At 35.5% G+C, this 22,124-nt stretch overlaps 2 protein-coding genes across 4 annotated transcripts; one reads left to right on the forward strand and one right to left on the reverse strand.

The window, feature by feature from the left end:
* Nucleotides 1-4,472: 4,472 nt before the first annotated feature.
* Nucleotides 4,473-11,487, forward strand: LOC145041755 (lipase class 3 family protein). The gene is made up of 13 exons (XM_078989925.1): nt 4,473-5,001; nt 6,460-6,598; nt 6,694-6,913; nt 7,215-7,315; nt 7,472-7,593; nt 7,669-7,866; nt 9,073-9,227; nt 9,381-9,484; nt 9,774-9,895; nt 9,980-10,077; nt 10,158-10,402; nt 10,524-10,944; nt 11,063-11,487. The coding sequence occupies exons 1-13, from the start codon at nt 4,720-4,722 to the stop codon at nt 11,139-11,141; spliced, it is 2,286 nt and encodes a 761-aa protein (XP_078846051.1). The 5' UTR covers nt 4,473-4,719; the 3' UTR covers nt 11,142-11,487.
* Nucleotides 11,488-15,132: 3,645 nt separating this feature from the next.
* LOC145041757 (TMV resistance protein N-like) lies at nt 15,133-20,473 on the reverse strand. Of its 3 annotated transcripts, XM_078989930.1 has the most exons (6): nt 19,861-20,473; nt 18,168-19,272; nt 17,766-18,077; nt 16,880-17,668; nt 16,101-16,283; nt 15,133-15,566 (listed from the first exon to the last, which is right to left on the reverse strand). In XM_078989930.1, the coding sequence occupies exons 1-5, from the start codon at nt 20,334-20,336 to the stop codon at nt 16,230-16,232; spliced, it is 2,736 nt and encodes a 911-aa protein (XP_078846056.1). In that variant the 5' UTR covers nt 20,337-20,473; the 3' UTR covers nt 15,133-15,566; nt 16,101-16,229. The 3 variants fall into 3 exon arrangements, with proteins under 3 accessions (XP_078846056.1, XP_078846053.1, XP_078846055.1); XM_078989927.1 differs by having other exon boundaries at nt 16,101-17,668; XM_078989929.1 differs by lacking the exon at nt 15,133-15,566 and adding an exon at nt 15,574-15,707 and having other exon boundaries at nt 16,101-17,668.
* Between the last annotated feature and the right edge of the window lie 1,651 nt (nt 20,474-22,124).

A 22,124-nucleotide genomic window follows, 5' to 3' on the forward strand; every position in this document is an offset into this window, starting at 1 on the left:
CTACTCAATCCCTAAATATAAACAATTCTTTAGATTCAACATAATACTCCAAACCCTAAGAGTCAACATTAGTCAAAGTCAAAGTCAAGGTCAACATTCCGAGTTGACTCAACTCGTCGAGTTTGGCTATCAACTCGTCGAGTTCCCTTATTAACTGGCCGGATCGCGAAAAGTCCCACCAATTCGTCGAGTTCACTTATGAACTTGTTGAGTTGACCATAAAATCCACTTCTTAATGCATTAAGCCGTTTCCTTTGAATCCAAGGACTCCAAACCTCAGACCCCTTTAAAAATGTTGTTTAGAAGGGTAAAGTTTCCAACTTTACTCTCAAGGACCATCCATAAATCTTCAAACTCAAACCCTAGGTCCTTTTTGATGGGTTTTGGTCATAAGACATCCTATGTGCTCATACAAACCCTAATGCTTGGATCTAGGTTTCTCTATTGTACATGCTTTGAATCCAAGACTATAAACCCTAATTCTAGCATTCAAGTAATCATATTAATATGTAATTAGGTTTAAGATCATACCTTGATTGTTATGTAGCAATAACAATCCCAAATCTCCTTGTAATGACTTTGGAATGCTTAGAGTCACAAGTGTCACTCCTCTAATGGCTTACAAACACCAAGAGCAAATGGAGAAGGTATAAATAGAGAGGAGAGAGGTTAGAATTCGTCCTTAGGACTCCTTGGGAACAAGTACACGAATTCTAAGGCCTTAGGGTCTTTATATAGGTGTAGATATAGGGTTTCAGTCATTATCCTTATCTAGTTGCTTATCCACAAAGCAACCATAAGATAAGCCTTGAAAACCCTTATCCTTTATCCTTTGGACGATTTCAAGGATCCTCATCTCCTTGAATTCGTTCAACCCATATTTAGGATAACCATTACCATATTTTGTAACTATCACATAATTACAATTCAGCCCCTCTAGTTTAATTAATTACACTTGATCACAAAATTAATTCCTAATTAATTATTGACCAATATTAATTAAGCAAATATGATTTCTCCTTTAATATATTATTCTTATAACATATTAATAAATCATAATAACCTCTCTCTCTCTCTCTTTATTTATTTCTCCAATCAAGTTGCTTTGGTGAAGGCAACCCAAAAAGGACCATGCACCATCGGGTCAAGTACATACCAAAATAGTTATGGACTTAGACACTAATCCAACACTTTTAAGAGGGTCTTGACCCATTAAGCCCTTAAACTCTCACTCCAATGTTCGAAAACACAGATCTGATGTCCAAAGTTAGGCAAAACACGTAAAGTTTCAAACTTTACGTCCATCCATGCTAGAAATACCCTCTAAGGCTCATTTATGACTTCATAATGGACATATTGCATGAATGGGACATAGGGACCAATAAAGTTTGTAACTTTAAGCTTCAAGAGGTCACAAAGGGGTCAGATCTAGCTTGACAACCCCTGGAACCCACATCTTTTGGACAACTCAAATAAACCCCCCAAAATCATGCTTAAACTTCAAAATAAGAAGATCGAGATGAATACATGACAAAGTGACGACTATATACCTAAAAAATGTTGCCTTTGAAGAAGAGTTTCTGGATCTAAAGCCCCTCCTTCAAGCTAGATGCTTCCCACCTTTAAGCTCCTTTCAAGAATCACCAAAAACCACTCTTTTAAGCTCACCACACTTAAGATGCCAGATGGAAAACGAATCTAAGGTTTCTCTGGACATGAAGGTTGGTAGGAAGGCCAGCCAAGGGAGGTTAAATCATTTATATAGGGTGCATCACCCTAAATTAAGATTTCATCTTGGGCCGTCAACTCATCGAGTTGGGGCTCCCTAACTCGTCGAGTTGGACCATTAAATTCCGCGGCAAAAGAGATTCATACACGGCGAGTTGGAGCTCCCCAACTTGTCGAGTTCTATCCCAAATCCTTAAAAACATAATGAGAAATGACTAATACCTGGACCAAGCGTTACAATTAATAAGAATTCCTAAAAGCACAAAGCAATTGGCAATTAAGCAGTACAACTAACCGGCCATTCTAGCACATATAACAATTTTATGTCGTAGAACAATAAATAAGATTTGAACACTTTCCCTTTTTCCTTTAGCACTGAGTAACTGTATACAACGTGCTTTCAATCACCTTTTTCCAAACCGTTTCGTTTAGTTTTATAAAATTTTATTTTTAAAAATAACTCTTAAGCCGCGAACTTAATTTCAGAACTCACCGAAGTGAGATTGATTATCTCAAGATGTGCTCTGATACCAATTCATAACATTGCAAAATTTGCAATAAATTTTGCAAATTTAAAAAACAATATAAGTATATTCAAACCAGAATCGAATGATCAAGGTAATTTCAAAAACCATTTGGTAATTTTAAATTCCAAAAAAAAAACATAATCCAATGTAACATAAAACTCTAACAATCCATCCCGAGCCCGTGTGTATTGTCATGCCCTGCCATCCTGAGTACTTGCTGATCCTGAAACAATATTATTAAAGGAAAAGGGGTATGCATAAAGCTTAATAAATTTCACACATACACAATATCATATCTTACAAGCTCTACCCCTAACATACATGTATCAACAACATTAGTCACACAACCATACACACATGTAAAAGAACAAATCGGAAACAAACATACACATGTTGAGACACATTGGTTATACCTAAATCCCCCTTGCTCAGTACGTCAACCCTTTGGGACACATTGGTTAAGCCCGATCCCCCAAACCTGGCCTATTAGACACATCAGCGCCGACCCCCTTGCTTAATGTGTCGACCCTTGGGACACATGGGCTATGTTCGATCCCTAACTAGATAGTAACCTAACCTAGTGCTACCCACATATACATCCTATTAGCACAAATGAGTTAAAGTAAAAGATGCACAACATCAATCATTATAATGAGAAATTCACATCGAGTATCATGATAAACCTGTGACTGTAGCTCGAAAACCCAATCACACTGATTCACTTTTCCAAACTCCTAAGAATATAAATTTAGATTAAAAATGGCTACCATTCACCCTAAACATATAAGTAATCTAATAGATTAAATTTCTAGATTTTAACCTAAAAAAACATCCTGTTCAAGGCCAATTTAACACCACCACCAAAGCCTACCAAAGTTACAATATTTTTCTATATTCTAGTAGTTCAATGTCTTATATTTCTAGGAACCACTTGTACATGTCCATACAAGTTTTCTATAATTTTCCATGGATTTTACAAAACTACATATCAATTCAGTTAATTTTGGACTAGTCTGTGAAAATAATGATTTTCACCCTAGTTAGCCAACATCAGGTCAAGGAAAAAACTTCGGGCATACTAGACTCAAGATCTGAAATTTGAGAAATGACGGACCCTAAATCCGACTCCTGATGATTTTTCTAGGATTTTTACAAAACAGGATCAAAATAGGTATTTTACATAAATTCCTAACTTTTACTTATTGGGTTAATTTGACATCTTAACCCAATAAGTCATCAACCATAGACTATTAATGCTGGAAATTAAGTTCCTAATAGTAGCAATATTACATCAAGTCAAAAAGCCAATTAGAATCACAAACCCTTACTCAAAGTACATTATCAAATGTGAAAATCCAATGTATGTTGCTATTAGATAAGTTATGTACTTAGGGTTTTTAGGTTTCATCTTCTCAGCACCCAAGCCTATTATGAACTCATTACCATTGTTGGAAACAACACCACCCATTTCCATCATAGTAGTGGTGGCCGGAGGTGGCTTCCACCACCATAACGGTGGTGGTGATGTTTTTGACTAAGAAGAAGAAAAGGGCAAGGAGAAAAATACTAGAAGCATACCTCAAAGTAGAAATTTGATCTAAGACAAGCCTACATAAGCTCCTACTCCACCCACTCCTGTCTTTTCCGATGGCTACGAGATCAATACAGAAGTTATGACATTTTTAGAATGGCGGTGGTAGCGACCTAGATAAACAAAACACTCTAAAATCAAAAGCTACATGAAGTAGCTTTCAACAAAACGCTCCAAAATCAAATGCTACCAGCTACCCGCTACCCGTTAACCGCTACCGCTATCCGCTACCAGCTAGTTTTGCCGAACACGTCGTAAATCGAGATGTAAATTAATATAGATAATAATTACAATGCTTTATAAATGTTTAATTTAAAAAAATATAATTTCAAGAAAATAATAATAAAATAATTATTTCTAATAAAATATATTGAGAAATTAAATATTCTCCTATTTTTGTTCCTACAAATCCTCCTACCTAATTAAATGATGACATGTGTCATATTAATATATTAAAATATCATTAAATCAACATTAAATGATACACATGTCACTATTCAATTGGGTAGGAGGATTTGTAGGAAGAAATAGTAGAAGGATATTTAATTTCTCAAATATATTTATCAACATTTTGAAAACAAACAAGGCCTACGATTAAAGAACTTTACATCTTATCTTGCTAATAAAATTTGTTTGACCTAAGTTCATTTTGTAATTCGTTTTTTCTTTGAATTTCTCTTACACGCATGATCAACGAGCGTCAATAACAAGGGCCCGCACGTTTTCTGAAGAATCAAACAACCGAATTCAACGAACATCTTCACTCTCTTCCCCAATAACTCAATGATTCCCAGAATCCCCAATTTGGTCGTCGATGTTAAATCCCTTTCTTGTTGATCGTATCAATGTGACTATTAATCTACTAGCATCACAATGATCGAGGGGTTTAACATCAAGCAGGTGAGATGGAGCGCTATGTTTCTAGGGATTTCGAATCTTCTATTGATAATCATCAACATCATTTTGATCACCGTGGCTTATCCGGACTGTGACTTTGGAGATATTATTCCATTTATTGTGATTCTTTTTGTCTCGTTTCTGAGAATAGTCACGATGATTCCGATCGCAATTTCCCAAAGAGCTACGGCCATGACGATTATTAATACTCCTTCCGAAAAACGAGCTGTTGGAACCCTAATTCGGCGTCATCGGCGGGTAAAATTTCACATCGATTTCTTCTTTTTCTTCTTATTTATATTAGTAATCATACAATGACGGGGTTGGTTAAGAAAAATGTTCAGAAAATGAACATCAGTAAGAAATTTGTTTTTCTTACCAATTAGTGGATCAAACTCTTGATAAATTTTGTTTAAGGACTCGGTGTTTTCAACTTGATCATATAATACATGATGATAAAGATAGGTGATAAATTGTGCCTTTCCTTGCTTAACCTCTGAACTGGTCCACAACATAAAAAAATTGAGAAAGAGTATAGATAGGTGATAAGTTGTGGCTACAGCAAGCCATCTCCATTTTTGAGATATCAGTATGCTTCTACACATAGTATTTGCCCACATACCACTTGCTTTTATAGAAATAAGATCCTTCAAGGTTTCATGAACTACAGATTGCTTTACACAACCTTGTGCCTTTCCTTGCTTAACCTCTCCACAACATTTCATCATAATACATGGTAAAATATATACTATTCTGTAGAAAACATATCACCATCATTTTGGAAAGGAACCATTTCACAAAACTCCTGTTTTGAGCTATATATGGTTTGGCAAATTCTTGACTCATGTTAATCGCCTTAGCCGATGATTTTAATCTTTCTTGAGCTTTATTAGCTTCTTTAACTCACTGCCTTTGATTTCCAATGTCCTAGGAAATCTATTCCATATCACATCAACATATCATACACATGCAAGTCCATTGACAATATCATTTTAGGCCTTAATCCTAAGCATATACATATCATATTAGGCCTAGTCTTAAAACATTGACATATATTCCAATTAGGATACTTTAACACATCTGGTCCTTTACAATGACACTTTAACATATTATCCTACGTGAGCTTCCTGTACATATTGTTAGCATGCTTTACACATTACTTATCAATCATAGAAATGATGGAACCTTTAGATATCTCATAACATATCAGTAGATACATAGCATAGTACCATATTGGACATGTTGCATTACAATCGAAGACATATCTCATACTGTCATATCATAACACATACTTGGCTCATAAAGCTCGTCACACCCATTTAGAGTCTTAGTTCTTTTCATAGACAAGTAGTCTTAACATAACCACTTGTCACATCAGGTTTGACTTGTCATACCTTTATCATTTAATTTCCATTTCCATATCATAAACATGTTTGATCAAGATACATGTCCTTTCTCCATCATCCACATTGTTATTACAATACATCATCTAGGATTTAATCTTGAACAGTGTGAGTATTGGCATTGTTGGACCTTGTTTTTCCTAATTATTAGCAACTAATTGTTGAATTTATGCATTAACAAAATTTGGTATCCTATCTACCTATACCCAATCATACAAATGGAATATCTTTGTATGCAAATGTTCCATTGGAATTGACATATCACAATTGTACAGATGTCACCTAATTTAAAATTTCTGTTATTACTTAACAGATTAGATACAGGAAGTGGATACGGTGGACCCGATTTGCATTTGTAATTACAATGTTCCAGTTTATGAGTGCAAGTTATCTTGTATTCAGTGTTTCAAGAAATGTTTTTGAAGATCGAACTCCAAATGCATGTGTATTAGGTAAACTTGAGTCTCATTTCTCTTATTTTGTTCTTTCCACTATTACAAGTGTCTTACTATCCCTAAAACTTTTTTTTTTTTTTTTTTTTCTACAGGGATTCTTTCAACTAACAAGATCTGGCTGCATAGTATGTTGGTTCTATTCATCATCATGGTGTGTTTTGTCACACTGTTACAATGTTTTTCAGGATCTGATGTTTTAAGATGGAGATCTTTCTACACAAATGAAAACAAAGCATGGAAACACCATTACCATGAGATATTTGATCATGGCATCCGTGAGGCATTGTGCTGTATGGGACGTATAAAATACTTGTATGCTTCCGAATCTTTTTCTTTCCCCATTAAGTGTTGTATACATAACGTCTGTTTCTTTTCAACCATCTGAATGAGTCTAAATGACCATTTTACCCTTACATTCCAAAAACATACATTTCACAATAGAGATGATGCGAGGAAAAAAAAGAAGGGGAAATAGGTAAAGGGTTAGTGTCTTAATACAGCCATGTATAGCTGTGTAGATTAAGTGCTTAAGACATTAAGCTCATCAAGTCAAAAAGAAACAACCCTTTAAATTCTTATGTGTATTATTGATTTTGCTTACCTCAAATTGTAGAACTGCAATGGAGGAAGATGAAGTTTTCTCAGTGGCACAGTTACTGGGTGACCTTGTTGCTTATCGTGCATCTGGGAAAGGACATCTAGAACTCTTGGCAGGTTTTTCTTTTCTTTAAAATGAACCTAATTTGTTTACATTTGAAAAGAAATATTATGTTAATTTTGTGATAAGGTCTTTTTTTTTTTTTTTTCTCTTCATTTTTGTGATCGACTCTATTACTTTCTGTGACTTGATTAATTAATTACTGTATACAGGCCTAGCTTTGTTGCAAAGGGAAAGCCGAATGCCTAATTTTCAAGAGGAAGTCACGGTGGCTTCTCAAGAATTGATTCAAGGAGCTGCTGATTTTCATCCTTATGCAGAAGCTGCCTATACAGTCAGTTTCATAACTTTTGTCTTTTCATATGTTTATAACAGTTTCTTAATTTTAATTAATTAATTAATATTTCAGGGTCTTTTACTAGATGTTGGAAGAAATCCTGTATTGTTCCTTTGTGCATGGTTGCATAGGCAAGGGATTTGGACACCTTGGGTTAGAAATAAGCTTCCTGAACTCAAAGGGGACAATTGGTGGAGAGGTCATGCAAAAGCTTTTTTAAAATATGTCAATTTGCCCCCTGATACACTTCGACAAGGACGTGTCTATCAGGTTATTTTTGTAATTTTTAATCTGTTGTTACTTCATGACTAGTTTTCACTTTTCACATGTCTTTATTCTATATATCCTTACATTTGTTGGGATATTTACCCAAACAGTCCCTGCCAAGAACTTTTCTCTACATAAATGGTCCCTATAAATTACAAAAATTGTTATTAGACAGTTACCATTTCTATAATTTTGTGAAACATAAGGACAATTTCTGTAATTTTGCTTTTAGGCATGGACTATTTCTGTAATTTTGTGAAAAGTAGGGAACTTTTATGTAAGTGAAACACATGGACCATTTCTGTAATTGTATGAAACATAGGAACCATTTCTGTTAATTTGCTATTTGCGAGGGATCATTTCTGTAGTTTTTTAAAACACAAGGACCCTTTTTATAAAAAATAATTCTATATATCCTTACATTTGTTGGGATATTTACCCAAACAGTCCCTGCCAAGATTTTTTTCTGTACATACATGTTCCCTAGTTTAACAGAAAATTACAGAAATGGTCTCTATATAGAAAACATTACAAAAAGATCCCTGTACAGAATTTCTTTTCTTTATAAAAATGGTCCTTGTGTTTTAAAAATTTACAGAAATGATCCCAGCCAAATAACAAGTTAACAGAAATGGTTCCTATGTTTCATACAGTTACAGAAATGGTCCCTATATAGAAAAAATTACAAAAACGGTCTTTGGGCAGAATTATTTTTTTTATAAAAACGGTCCTTGTGTTTTAAAAAATTACAGAAATGATCCCAGCCAAATAACAAGTTAACAGAAATGGTTCCTATGTTTCATACAATTACAGAAATGGTCCCTATATAGAAAAAATTACAAAAACGGTCTTTGTGCAGAATTTTTTTTTTTTTATAAAAACGGTCCTTGTGTTTTAAAAAATTACAGAAATGATTCCTGGCAAATAGCAAATTAACAAAAATAGTTCCTATGTTTCATACAATTACAGAAATGGTCCATGTGGTTTCACTTGCATAAACGTTCCCTACTTTTCACAAATTACAGAAATTGTCCCAACGTTTCAAAAAATGATAAAAATGGTCACTGTCTAATAGCAAATTTACAAAAATGGTCCCTGTGTACGAGAACATTAGAAAAAAATTTATCGAAAATATAAGATTAATAAAGGTCATCCCACTAGTTATTTATTTGTTTTGAACTTTGAAGTTGGATATTGTTGGGTTTTCAGGCGAGATGTGAAGCAGCATACTTTGTTGTGGTTCTTCATGACATAAAATCTGTTGTGATTTGTGTGAGAGGAACTGAAACTCCTGAAGATTTACTAACAGATGGTTTAAGTAAGGAATGTGTGCTTGCTACAGAAGATATAGATGGTTTGATATAGTACGTTCTGTTCTCTCTCTCTCTCTCTCTCTCACACTCAAAATGGAAAAAAATAATCTTGCATTTATTTTGGGACAAGTTTTATAATATTCTTTTTTAAACATTTATTTTTGAATGGCATCTTATTATGACATTTTCATGACCTTGTCACAGTGGTAATCTTATTCCACCAGGTTCAGGATATTATGGACACTCCGGTATAGTCGAGTCTGCACGTGATCTCTATCAGCAAATTGATGGAAATCCTGAAAAAAAAGGTATGAATTTAATCTTTCTTTCTCTTTTTTAATCATACTATTTCAGCAAATCACACAAAATCCATTACATTACATTATCTCCTTTTACCATATTTTGATACTATAACACACATTAACAATTTTCCATGTAAACAAATCAAACTTGGTAACAGGTTTTTATAATGTAATGGCATTTTGTGTAATTTGCCCAAACAATATATAACTAGGGTGGAAACATTATCATAGTGTTTATAATGTTTATCCTAATGACAATTTAAACTGATTTCTTCTAGAATTTATTGAAAATCAGAATTCCAAGCTGGCGGATTGCTTACTTCATTGCTGGGAGAGGGATGTGAGTGTGAAGGCTACAACCTTCGCATTGTGGGACATTCCCTTGGTGGAGCTATCGCTTCAATGCTAGGATTAAAGGTATATTTAAAACCTTTCATTTTGAGAAAAATTACAATTTAGTCCCCGGACTTGTTTGTTTATAATTTTCCTTCTTATCAACAGTTATATGGTCGATATCCTCAGTTACAAGTTTATAGTTATGGCCCACTTCCATGTGTAGATTCAGTCTTAGCAAATGCATGTTCAGGTTTTGTCACAAGGTAATTTTTTTATTTTTTATTTATTTTGTCATCCATTTTTCTCCCAATTATTTTTTAAAATGTCTACTTATTTTCTGCAGTATTGTGTACGATAATGAATTTTCATCGCGCCTTTCGCTTGCTTCGATCATGAGGTTGCAAAGAGCTGCCATGCTGGCACTATCGAATGACAGGGATGCTGACTCAGCAAAAATGCAGAAACTTGCAAGAAGGTTTCTTTCAGTGAGCACTTATCTATGGCACAAGCCTCATGAAGAGCCTTGTTCTTCTTCAGGGTCGAGCTCATTGCCACCAAGAAATGAAGACGAGGGTCACGCTATACGTGGTACTTAATTACTAAAATACCCCCATTATGTATATTAAAATCAAAATAATAAAAATAATTTATTATATCCTGCAAAATAACTGTTTGCATGTTGACACTAAGCTTTTGAAAATCACTGTAGTGAGCTTTCGGGAACAAAATGAAGATTCCAATCATTGGCATAATATAGACATAAATGATACATCGGATGATGATAATAATGTCAATCGCAGACGTTTTTCATCAAATAGAAACTCTAATCCGTATTATGAGCCTCCACATGATGAGGAGACATCACGTGATCATCTTGTATCACAGTACATGGAAGCCATGCCATCATCACATGAAAAAGAGGAGACACATGAAAACTTTAGAGAAATGTTTTTGCCAGGTGTCATCATTCATATAATCCCCGACAAGAAAAATAACAATGTCCCTCTTTATAGAAGATGGAAGAGTACACTAACCACACAGTGTGGGTTTGAAGCTTATGTGGTTAAAAAGGAAGCTTTCATGGATTTGATTGTATCGCCTTCTATGTTCATTGATCACCTCCCATGGAGGTAAATCATCCATCTAAATCATAACAACACTTTTTATTTATTTATTTTTAATTTCAAATGAAAATAAGAAAAGGTAAATAATCAATCTAATGGAAATTTTTTATTAATTGATTGGTAGATGTTCGTATGCTTTGAAGAAATTACTTGAAAAGCGGAGTCTTCAACAAGAGTGTGATGGGGTGAGTTTGAGATCATGATGGATTAATTAAAACCTTCTTTTACCCATTGAATTTAAAGTTGGAATCTTTTAATTGCCATGTGTTGTAATTTAATTGAACAGTGAACTGTCATCATAACTAACTACTAACACCTACCACACAAGGGTGAAATTTATTGGGTGTAGTTTTTGTATAGCATACAAGTAGTGGATAGTTTGTAGAAATTAAATTAAGTTATGTAAGTATTTGAAGAAATTCAATGATTAGATGATTTAGGAGAGTTACATTACCAGACTTGATGTATGTAGCTTAAGCAACTAGATTCCTGTTAAAGTTTGTTGGGTTTATGTGCATGTATATATATTATTTTGAATTTAGATGTGTATTATTGTTTCCTAAACTGGATTGAAAGGGCACACACAAGCTTGCTAGGCTATTTTTGATGATGAGGGCATTAACTTCTTTTATGATAAGCTCATAAAAGTGGGTATAAAATTGTTACTGTGTTTCTCACGATCTTGGTGTTCCTGTATAGTGAATATTCTTATCTTGATTGTTAGTCGGTTATATTTTTGGCTCTGTACTGTAGTAATCTCTTCTGATTATGTAATGCTTGCATTATTGTGGGTTGGGTTGTTTGCACTATGTTTATCTCCTTTTTTTTTTTTTTTTTTTTTTTTTTTTTTTTTTTTTTTTTTTTTAGCAAGGGTAAAATAGTCTTTAATCTAGATTCTTCATTAATCTAAAAGTGAGTTTTTTCATACTGACTTTCTGCAAATAGACAGACATTAAGGGTGCGTTTAGTTGCGGAAAAATGGATCGTTTTCCGGAAAAAATTTTCAAGAAAAATGAGAATTTTGAAAACGCTTTTAGTTGGTCTATTTTTCTAAATTTTGCACGAAAAATGAAAATTTTCCGTTTTCTAAAATTACAAAGAAGTTGGAAAATTTTGGAAAACTGATAATCATTGTTTTCCATATTTTTCAAATTCCAAAATTTTTCTATAAACACACACCGATTTCATCCCATCCACTTCTACCTACCCTTACCTTAACACCCCCCACCCACACACACATACATACCCATCCACACACACACACCCGCACACACACACACACACCAACCCACAAACACACACATACATACCCACCCACACACACCCACCAACATACACACGCACACACCAACCCACACACACACACACACACATACACATACATACCCACCAACACACACACAACCACCCACAAACACACACACACACCCACAAACACACACACATACATATACATACCCACCCACCCATAAACACACACATACACATACATACACACACACACCCACCCACAAACACACACACACACACACACCCACACACACATACATACCCACCCATACACAGACACCCGCACACACACACACACACCAACCCACACACATATACATACCCACACACCCACACCTACCCCCACCCCCACCCTCACATATACACACACCCACACACACACAAACCTACACCTACCCCCACAAACACACATACACACACACTCGCACCCCCACCCACCCAACACCACCACAATAATCACTGACCTACCATCACTAGCACCACCACCATCACCACCACTGATAAAATTGATGCCGCCACCACCATCGCCTGTCATCACCACCACCGCCGCCGACCCGCTACCGTCACGCGCCCCCACCCACACCCTACTACCACTACCGTTTTTTTAAAATGAAAACCGATAGAAAAATAGACATCTAAACACATTTTCTAATTTTCTAAAACTGAAAATGAAAAATAAATAAGTTTAACTAAACGGGTTCTCTAAATTTTTCAATGAAAAATGAAAACGGAAAATGAAAATTGAAAAGGGAAAACAAAAAACGGAAAATGAAAATTGTTTTTCTGTAACTAAACGCAACATAAGGGTGTGTTTGGTTGTGTAAAATTTTTCAGTTTTTTAGGAAAAATTTCCAAGAAAAATGGAAATTTTGAAAACGCGTTTGGTTGGTTCAGTTCCCTAAAATTTTCTAAGAAAATGAAAATTTTCAGTTTTCCAAATTGTATGTAAATTAGAAAAGTGATTTTTACAAATTTCCAAATTTTTTCCAAATTTCTAAGATGGAAACTGAAAACTTCCCCGATTTCAATCAAACGTGTATTCTAAAATTTTCATTGAATACTGATAATTGAAAATGAAAACTCAACTCTATTTTCTGAAAACATTTTCCTTAGAATATGAAAACAATTTTTCACAACCACATGCACCTTCAGTTTTCCAAATTGTATGTAAATTAGAAAAGTGAGTTTTATAGTTTCCAAAGTTTTCAATATTTCTAAGATGGAAAATGAAAACTCACCCGGTTTCAACCAAATGTGTTTTCTAAAATTTTCATTGAAAATTGAAAATGAACTCAACTTTATTTTCTGAAAACATTTTCTAAGAAAAAGAAAACAATTTTTCACAACCAAACGCACCATAAACTTTCTCTAAATAGACTTTAGTGAGAATGCATGATAATTATAATAATTATATAAGATTCAATGTATCCATATTACGAAAAATTTAGGATGCATTTTAGTTGCGGAAAAATAGACCGTTTTTCGGAAAAAATTTCCAAAAAAATGAGAATTTTGAAATCGCGTTTAGTTCGTCTATTTTTCTAAATTTTTCACGGAAAATAAAAATTTTCGTTTTTAAAAGTTACAAAGAAGTTGGAAAATTTTGGAAAACCGATAGTCATTATTTTCCACATTTTTCTAATTCCAAATTTTTTCTAAAATATAAACACCTACTCCTACCCCATTCGCTTCTACCCACCTTCACCTTAACACCCCCAACCCACCACACTCCTACCTAACTACACTTACTCCCAAGCCCACCCTCACAAACACACACACATACACACACACACACACACACTCCAACCCCCACAAACACACATACACACACCCATAAACACACACACACACACACACACTAACCCCCACAAACACACCCACACCCACACCCACAAACAAACACATACACACACACCAACCCCCACAAACACACACACACTCTCTCTCACACACACACACACCAACCCCCACAAACACACACACACACACATACACACCCACCCACCTACACACACAAACACATAAACACACCACCCCCCCACCCACCCCACACACACACCCACCCACCCACCCACACCCCCATAAACACACACACACACTAACCCCCACAAACACACCCACACCCACACCCACAAACAAACACATACACACACACACCAACCCCCACAAACACACACACTCACACACACACACACCAACCCCCACAAACACACACACCCACACACACACAAACACATAAACACACCAACCCCCCCCCCCCCCCCCCCACACACACACACACACACACACACCCACCCACCCACACCCCCATAAACACCCACACACCCACAAACACACACACACACCCACAAACACACACACACACACACATACCCACACCACCCTTACCCCCACAAACACACACACACACACACACACACTTATAAACACCCACACACACCAACCCCCACAAACACCCCCCCCACTCACACCCCTACAAACACACACACCCAAACCCCCCCCCCCCCCCCCCCCACACACACACACACACACACACACACCAACCCCCACAAACACACCCACCCATCACCACTATCACAATCACCGACCTATCATTACCATTACCATCACCACCACCACTACCCCATCACCACTACCACCACCGCCATCATCACTACCACTGCCACAATTGTCGCAGCCACCACCACCGCCACCGTCCCCATGCCCACCCTACCACCGCTACCGTTTTCTAAAAATAAAAACCGATAGAAAAATACACATCTAAATACGTTTTCAAATTTTCTAAAACTGAAAATGAAAAATGAATAAGTTTTAACTAAACGCATTCTGTAAATTTTCCAATGAAAACCGAAAACGGAAAACGAAAACTGAAAAGGGAAAACGAAAAACAGAAAATGAAAACTGTTTTTCCGTAACTAAACGCAACCTTATTCTTTTATTCATTCTCATAAAATAACATTGTCCACACAATAGACGTTATCCATATTTCAAAAAAATTTACAACATGAGAACAAATATACAAATTCAAGAGTAATATTTGACTCTTTCACACCCGATCTTCCATTTACATAGATACAAGTTCTACAACATGAGAACATTCAAAATATAACTACACACCAACATTACAAAATAATGTTGCAAGAAACTTTCACAATCTTAGTAAAAACTTGATACATCTTACATTCATTCCGGTATACTATACCAAAGTATGACATGGTTATACCACCTTTCATTACATGCTAGTTATATGAAGTTCAAATACTTTACCTTAATTTTTCTTTCAAAATTTTACTTAATTTTATCACCACCTCCATCACCAACAAGGCCGCCACCAACACCTGAATAAAATGCTAAATGGATAAGTCAAACGCTTAATGGGTTACAATGTTTGCTAGCTAAAACATTTCAATAACACTTTTAGGCTTATTGCTCCACTTTTTCCCTTAGGAAAACTAGGGTTCAAATGGTCCGTGGAATTCCTAAATGCAGGAAACGGTTCAAATGTTAGGATCCATAATTGCACACTTGTTCAGTTGAAGAAAATGAAAAAAATAAATAAAAATGGAATATCATCCACATGCATCAGTATGTGTTGCTACGATTTCATATCTAATACTTAAACTTTGTCATGGTACAAGGCTGAAGAAATAGTCTTTCGGTTATGCAGAGTTCCAAATCGAGTTACATTCCTTAAGAGAATAAATCAGCTACCCTATGGAACTAGGCTTACATCTCGAAATAAACTGCTAATTAATGTGATGTAATAAACAGTATAATTATGGACGACTCTAATCATTTAAAATTTCAGCCTGTTACATGATTTGCTTAGTCTCTAAAACATAATATAATCAATGGAAACAGGAAGAAAATACCTCGTCAGATGGTCTCTGTACCACGTAGACTGGCTCCTTAATCTGTGGGTGTCGGTATGTTGCGGAAGTGACTATTTTGGAATATCTCGGTTGCAAAAGCACATGACTGTTCAAGAAGGGGAAAATGACTTAAAAGCCCAACGAAGTTTCCAAACCGTTTAAAAAAACCCAATCATGTTTTGTCTGTTCAAAAAAACCCAACAAACTTAACATTTTATCTAAAAAGCCCAACTAAGTTACACTTTCTCGAAAGTCAAATAAGAAAAACAGATGACGTGGCTTATTACCGTATCGGAAAAATGACTTGTTAGACCAACGAAGTTTCCAAAACGTTTAAAAAACTCCAATCATGTTTTGACTGTTCAAAAAAAATCCAACAACTTAAGCAAAACAAAATTGGAATTTTCTGAACGGTTTGAAACTTTGTTGGACTTTTTAGACAAAAGGTTAAGTTCGTTGGGTTTTTTTGAACAGACAAAACATGATTGAGGTTTTTTGAATGGTTTGGAAACTTCGTTGTGCTTTTAAGTCATTTTCCCTTCAAGAAGTGATGTGGATCCAAAAATAACCACACCAGTCATCGAAGACATACTGTGTGGAAGACGACTTATTCGTGTTAACGATATATCTAAACCTTCTAAAAGTCCTAGATTTCCAAAATCCTTAGGCAATTTCTCAAGTTTACTACAAAAGCCAAGAAAGAGAAATCTCAAACATTTCAAGTTACATATGCTGTTTGGAATATCTCCTAAAGATACACACTTGGTCAGGTTCAGCACCTCTAAACATTCTAATTGCCCAATATCCTCGGGTAACTTCTCAAGGAGCACACAAGATTCAAGTATTAGAGATTTCAGATGAATCAGCATGCAAATGCTATCTGGAAGACATCGAATACTTGCAGACAACAAACTCAACTCCTCTAAATTTTTTAACCAACCAAGATTCTCCGGTAACTCTTCAAGATACCAACAATCTTTAAGTGTGAGAGATTTTAGGTGTTTCAACATACAAACACTATCAGGAAGAAATTTGATGTGTGTAGACACCAAATTGAGCTGTTCTAAGCATTTCAACAGGTCAAGGTCATTAGGCAACTCTGGAATAAAGCCATAGAATCTAAGGCGTCTTAGATGTTGTAAACCACAAATGCTTCCTGAAACACTCTCAAGTTTTGTGCAAGGTTGGAGATCTAGAACGACAGCCTTAGAATCAATTCCGGTTGACAAGGTTTGTTCTTTACAATAGTGGAATGCAAACCGCAGCATTGGTAGATTGTTTGTGGTGTCCCTTGGGAATTCCTCCAAGCACTTCGCAGCCACAGATAACTCAGGTATACTTAGAAGCACAAGTGATTCCAACTTTTTAAGCAAAGAAAAAGATACAGACCATGAGCAACCAATTAAATTTACGAGAGCAAGCCTATCTAGACATCCAATGGGCGCATGAATCTCTGTCAAATCATGACATCCAATAAGAATTAACCTCTCAAGATTCGGAGTCATCTCAAGGTCAAGGGTCCTCAACTTGGAATCTCTCAGGTCGAGGAATCTGAGCTTCTTAAGAACCTATATATCACATGCAAAAAGAAAACTAATTACACAGAGTATTCATGTATAAGCTAACACATACAGCAAAAGGGTTACAATTAATCAATCAATATACCTTTCTTTCTCCGCTTTCCCAAAGTTGCACGATTTTGCTTCCAACCAGTTCAAGTCCAACAAGATGATTTGCTCGAAATGTTGGGGGTAAAGACAAACCAGGGTAAACATTCCAATACAAAAACTGTAACGAATTCGGTAAGTACTGTTTTGTTTTATCAAACTTCCAGTCCCTAGGGAAACAGTCATCATGCTTCCCACCAAGACAAAGATATCTAAGTTTCTTCATGTTTCCAAGGCTTTTGATGATAATTTCAGGACTCAGTTCCTTCCACACCAGCTCCAGTCCTATACATGTTGATGCTTCAGTACCCTATAATCCAAAACCAATCACCATATATAAAACTTGTGTTATAGGTAATGAAAATTTATTATAAGTTTTAGTAAATTTGATGCTAATTACCGAATCATCGGTGAATAGTTTTTCAATTTCCTCGCGAATCCAGAGTCGGCTGTGTTTGTTGGGGTCATCGGGGTGTGATCGCCGAACAATATTCTGTCCCAATTCTACTAGTCTATCATGCATACCCAATCTACTCGAGTCATCATTTAAAATTGTTATGAGACATTTTTGCTCAAGAATTCTTAAACCATATGCGGCACTAAATCCACAGCTATCAAGGACTCTAACTACATACTCTTTAGGAAACCCCCTCAAGAAGCATGCAACATCTAAGAACATTTCCTTGTGATCATCCTCTAGGCTGTTATAGCTTATTTCCAACACCTCTATAATTTTCCGAGATGGAATTGTTTCTAGTCTTTTTAGTGCACCTCTCCACACTAGCTCATTTTCACCACGCAGATGTGAACCCAAAACTTTAATCGTTAAGGGAAGACCAGCAGCATAACGTACTACTTCTGATGAAAGCTTTTCATACCCTTCATCTGGAATGTATCTCTTAAATGCATACCTACTAAACAGGCTCATTGCTTCCTCATCCGACAAGAAGCCGACATCATGAATCCATTTTGTATCTACTCCGTGTGCTAGCAGCACTTTCTCGTCTCTTGTTGTTATGATTATTCTACTTCCATCCTTAAACCAATCACCAGCTAACGCCTCAAGCTGCTCTTCGTCATCCACATCGTCTAGAACAAGAAGGACTTTTTTATAGGGTAGCCTCATTCTCATGAGTTCTTTCCCATCATGAACACTCCCCACACGCATGTTTTCATCTTTTAGAACGCCTGAAAGGATTCGTTCTTGCAATGACCGCAAACCTTCCTTTTTTGAAATTTCCCTTACGTCATCAGCAAAGAAACTACCTTCAAAATGGGAAGCTAAGTTATCAAAAATAGCTCTGGCCAAAGTTGTCTTCCCAATGCCTCCCATCCCCTTGATCCCTATCATGCGCGCTTTATCGTTCAAACCGATCCCCAAAGACGACTCAAGATCTTGCATGCGGTGGTCCATGCCTATTACATTTTCATCATTGCTCAAATGAATGGATCGTAACTTGAGTGAAATTTCTTTAACAATTTTTTTTATGGCTTCAGCTTCATGCCTGTAGATGAAACAAGATTCAAGTAGCTTTGATCAAGAATATCCCACATGATAAATTAGTTTCAGCACTATACCATACAACCATATTTCATGCTTCATATATGCTTCTACAATGTTGGAAAATAAGAAGATCAATCTATGCTACTGGGTTTTAAGGCTCAATTGAGAAGAAGAAAAGTGATTTTTTGCTGCTGCAAAAGAAGTAAATATTCCTCTTAAATTTGAAGGAAACGGTTTCAATGAATTGCATTTCAAAGCAAAGAAAACAAGTAATACTTATATGCCTATTACTTCTAAAATTTAAAATAATACTAAAAATACTAACTATAAAACTAAGACATACTTCATAAATCAAGGAAGAAATGGGTGAAAAGTCAGATATGGTGGAGTGAAGGGAGAACTATTTATATATAATTTGTTGCTGACTTTAAGGAGGTTCTATCATCACATAGAAGACTCAACTTTGAGTTGAAATTTTACAACCTAACATCAAGGCCATGGATGACACTTCTACATCCACAGCTAGACTTGATTAGAAATACAAAAATGAAAGAATACTTTTGCAGAGATACGATAAAGAAATTTTTACCCATCAGCAATGTTTTTTAGATTCCACCCAACCAGATTCCCTGCACTTTCCAGAGCCTTTTCCCATTTCGTAATCTGTTCGTTAGTCTTATGTTTGGCAATGGCTTCTTCAACTGGCCCACTTCGTTTGCGGATGTCGCTGGGCTCCACATCATAAAAGAGCGGGTAAGCAATCTGCTCATTTTCATCTTGACACTCCATAATCTTCGCAAGTTCCTTCAGGCACCAAGAAGAAGATGCATAGTTTTGGGAGAAAACAATTATAAAGAACCTTGACTCTTCAATGGCTTTGAAGAGCTCATCGATCCTTTTTCCTTTCTCCAGTTCCTCGTTATCCCTGAAGGTGTGAATACCTAGTTGCTTAAGAGAAACGTAAAGATGATCAACAAAGGTCTTACGCGTGTCTTCTCCTCTAAAGCTCAAGAACACATGATACTTAAAGCTCTTTTGATTGGATGAAGTTGAAGAAGACGCCATTAAGGGTTTTCTTGATGGATCTTCTATAAATCAAATCGTTCTTGAGAGATTTTCTTAAGAAATAATTGCAAAGAAATTAGTGATGTTTGATACTACACAACCCAATGATCGGTAACAGCCAGTAATATCAACAAAGTGACGACATACATTAATTTTGTGGGTCGCGTCAACGAAGAAATTTCAAATGCCCCGCTAAATTATTATTAAAAAAATGTCAACTGGTTAACCAAACTTTTTGTATTATTGCGATTGCTTCATGGCAAGTTGCAGTTGTTGAATGGAAAAGTCAACAAAACTTTTGCTCGAGTAAATTACACGGTTCGTGCTCGTGGGTTAAAAGATATAACGGTTTTAGTCCTTAAGATTAATTTTTGGAAAGTTATCTTCCCTATTTTATAGTTTCATTTCACTTTTGGTCCCTTGACCGAACCAGTTACGCAATTGTATTGTAACCTTTAAACACCCTAACGTGCCTTTTTGATCAATTCACCTATCCATTATAAAACTCCCATAAATCAAACAAATACAGAGATGACAGATCTTCCACCACGTAAATGCTCAAGTGGAAGATCGCTTATGCCTTTATTGTTGTACACATTTAAGTCTCTTACACATTTTAATCATACAAGTCGATAAAATAATTCTTTTAACTTAAACACAAAAAGGCAGATGAAAACATGTAAGTATATCAGCATTGGCACACCGGTGAACCTTGAGAATTCCTATAGGGAGTTGCTATCATGTGTACCTTGTTAGATCATCAACAAACATGAATGTTGAATTAAAGTGTCTAAGGTCCTAACTAAATTGGTATAATGTTGATGAATCATAACCAGGAAATGGCTTGGATCGATCATATGAAAGAGAAAAATGATTTATTAATATATTATATGATTAATATTTTAATTAGAATAATAATAATAATTAATTAAGAATTAATTAAGCGTTAATTAGCATTATTTAAGAATTAATTAAGCGTTAATTAGCATCAATTAGAGGTATAAGAGCCGAGCTGCAATTGTTCAATAGTTGAACAATAGAGAATATCTAGAATCCTTATAGGCTTGGATAGTTTTTGAGGCTCTTCATAGAGCTTCTGGAAGCCTCCAAAATAAAAAGAAACTAGATAATTAGTGATTTGAAATATTATTATTTTAAGTTTAAATCTGGAGGTTTAGGGATTAACAAGCAATTATATAAAAGGATCAAACCCTTGGAATTTTCGACCTCACCTTTTCCTTAAAAGAATTCTGAAAGTTCTACCTCTCTCATATTTCCTTTAATCCTAGAGTTTCTTAAGTTTTGAGTGTGACACATAAGAGGTTCGCATACTTTTGGAGCTACTTTTCAAGGAGACTATAAGGCTTTTGGTTAGCTTATTTCGAATCAAACAAAGGTATGTAACTCCATCTATGAATTCAATTTCATAGGGTTATAATTTTGATTTCATAAGTATGTTGCTATTAGAAGGAAAAAGACATAAATCTATTTAGGTTGGTTGTACCTTTAAGAGTTAAGTGAAATTTTGCATGTATAAGTAAATTGTAATCTAAAAACCACAATAGCAAGAACAGAGTTACCTGTTACAGCCCTATAAGAAATATACACCTAAATAAAAAAATTTATCGATCCGGAAGCTATTTTCATGGAGTAATTTTCTAATTTATCGACTTACACATAGAAGCATAGCATATTTGACCCATAAGTAGTTGAATCTTACGCCCTTCTTATAGGCTCATCCCAGAGGTGAGCGATAGAGACGACCGTCCAGGGCCAATCTTTTAAAGG

This window comes from Lactuca saligna, chromosome 4 (genome assembly GCF_052625555.1).
Source record: "Lactuca saligna cultivar CGN05327 chromosome 4, ASM5262555v1, whole genome shotgun sequence".
NCBI classification, from domain to species: domain Eukaryota; kingdom Viridiplantae; phylum Streptophyta; class Magnoliopsida; order Asterales; family Asteraceae; genus Lactuca; species Lactuca saligna.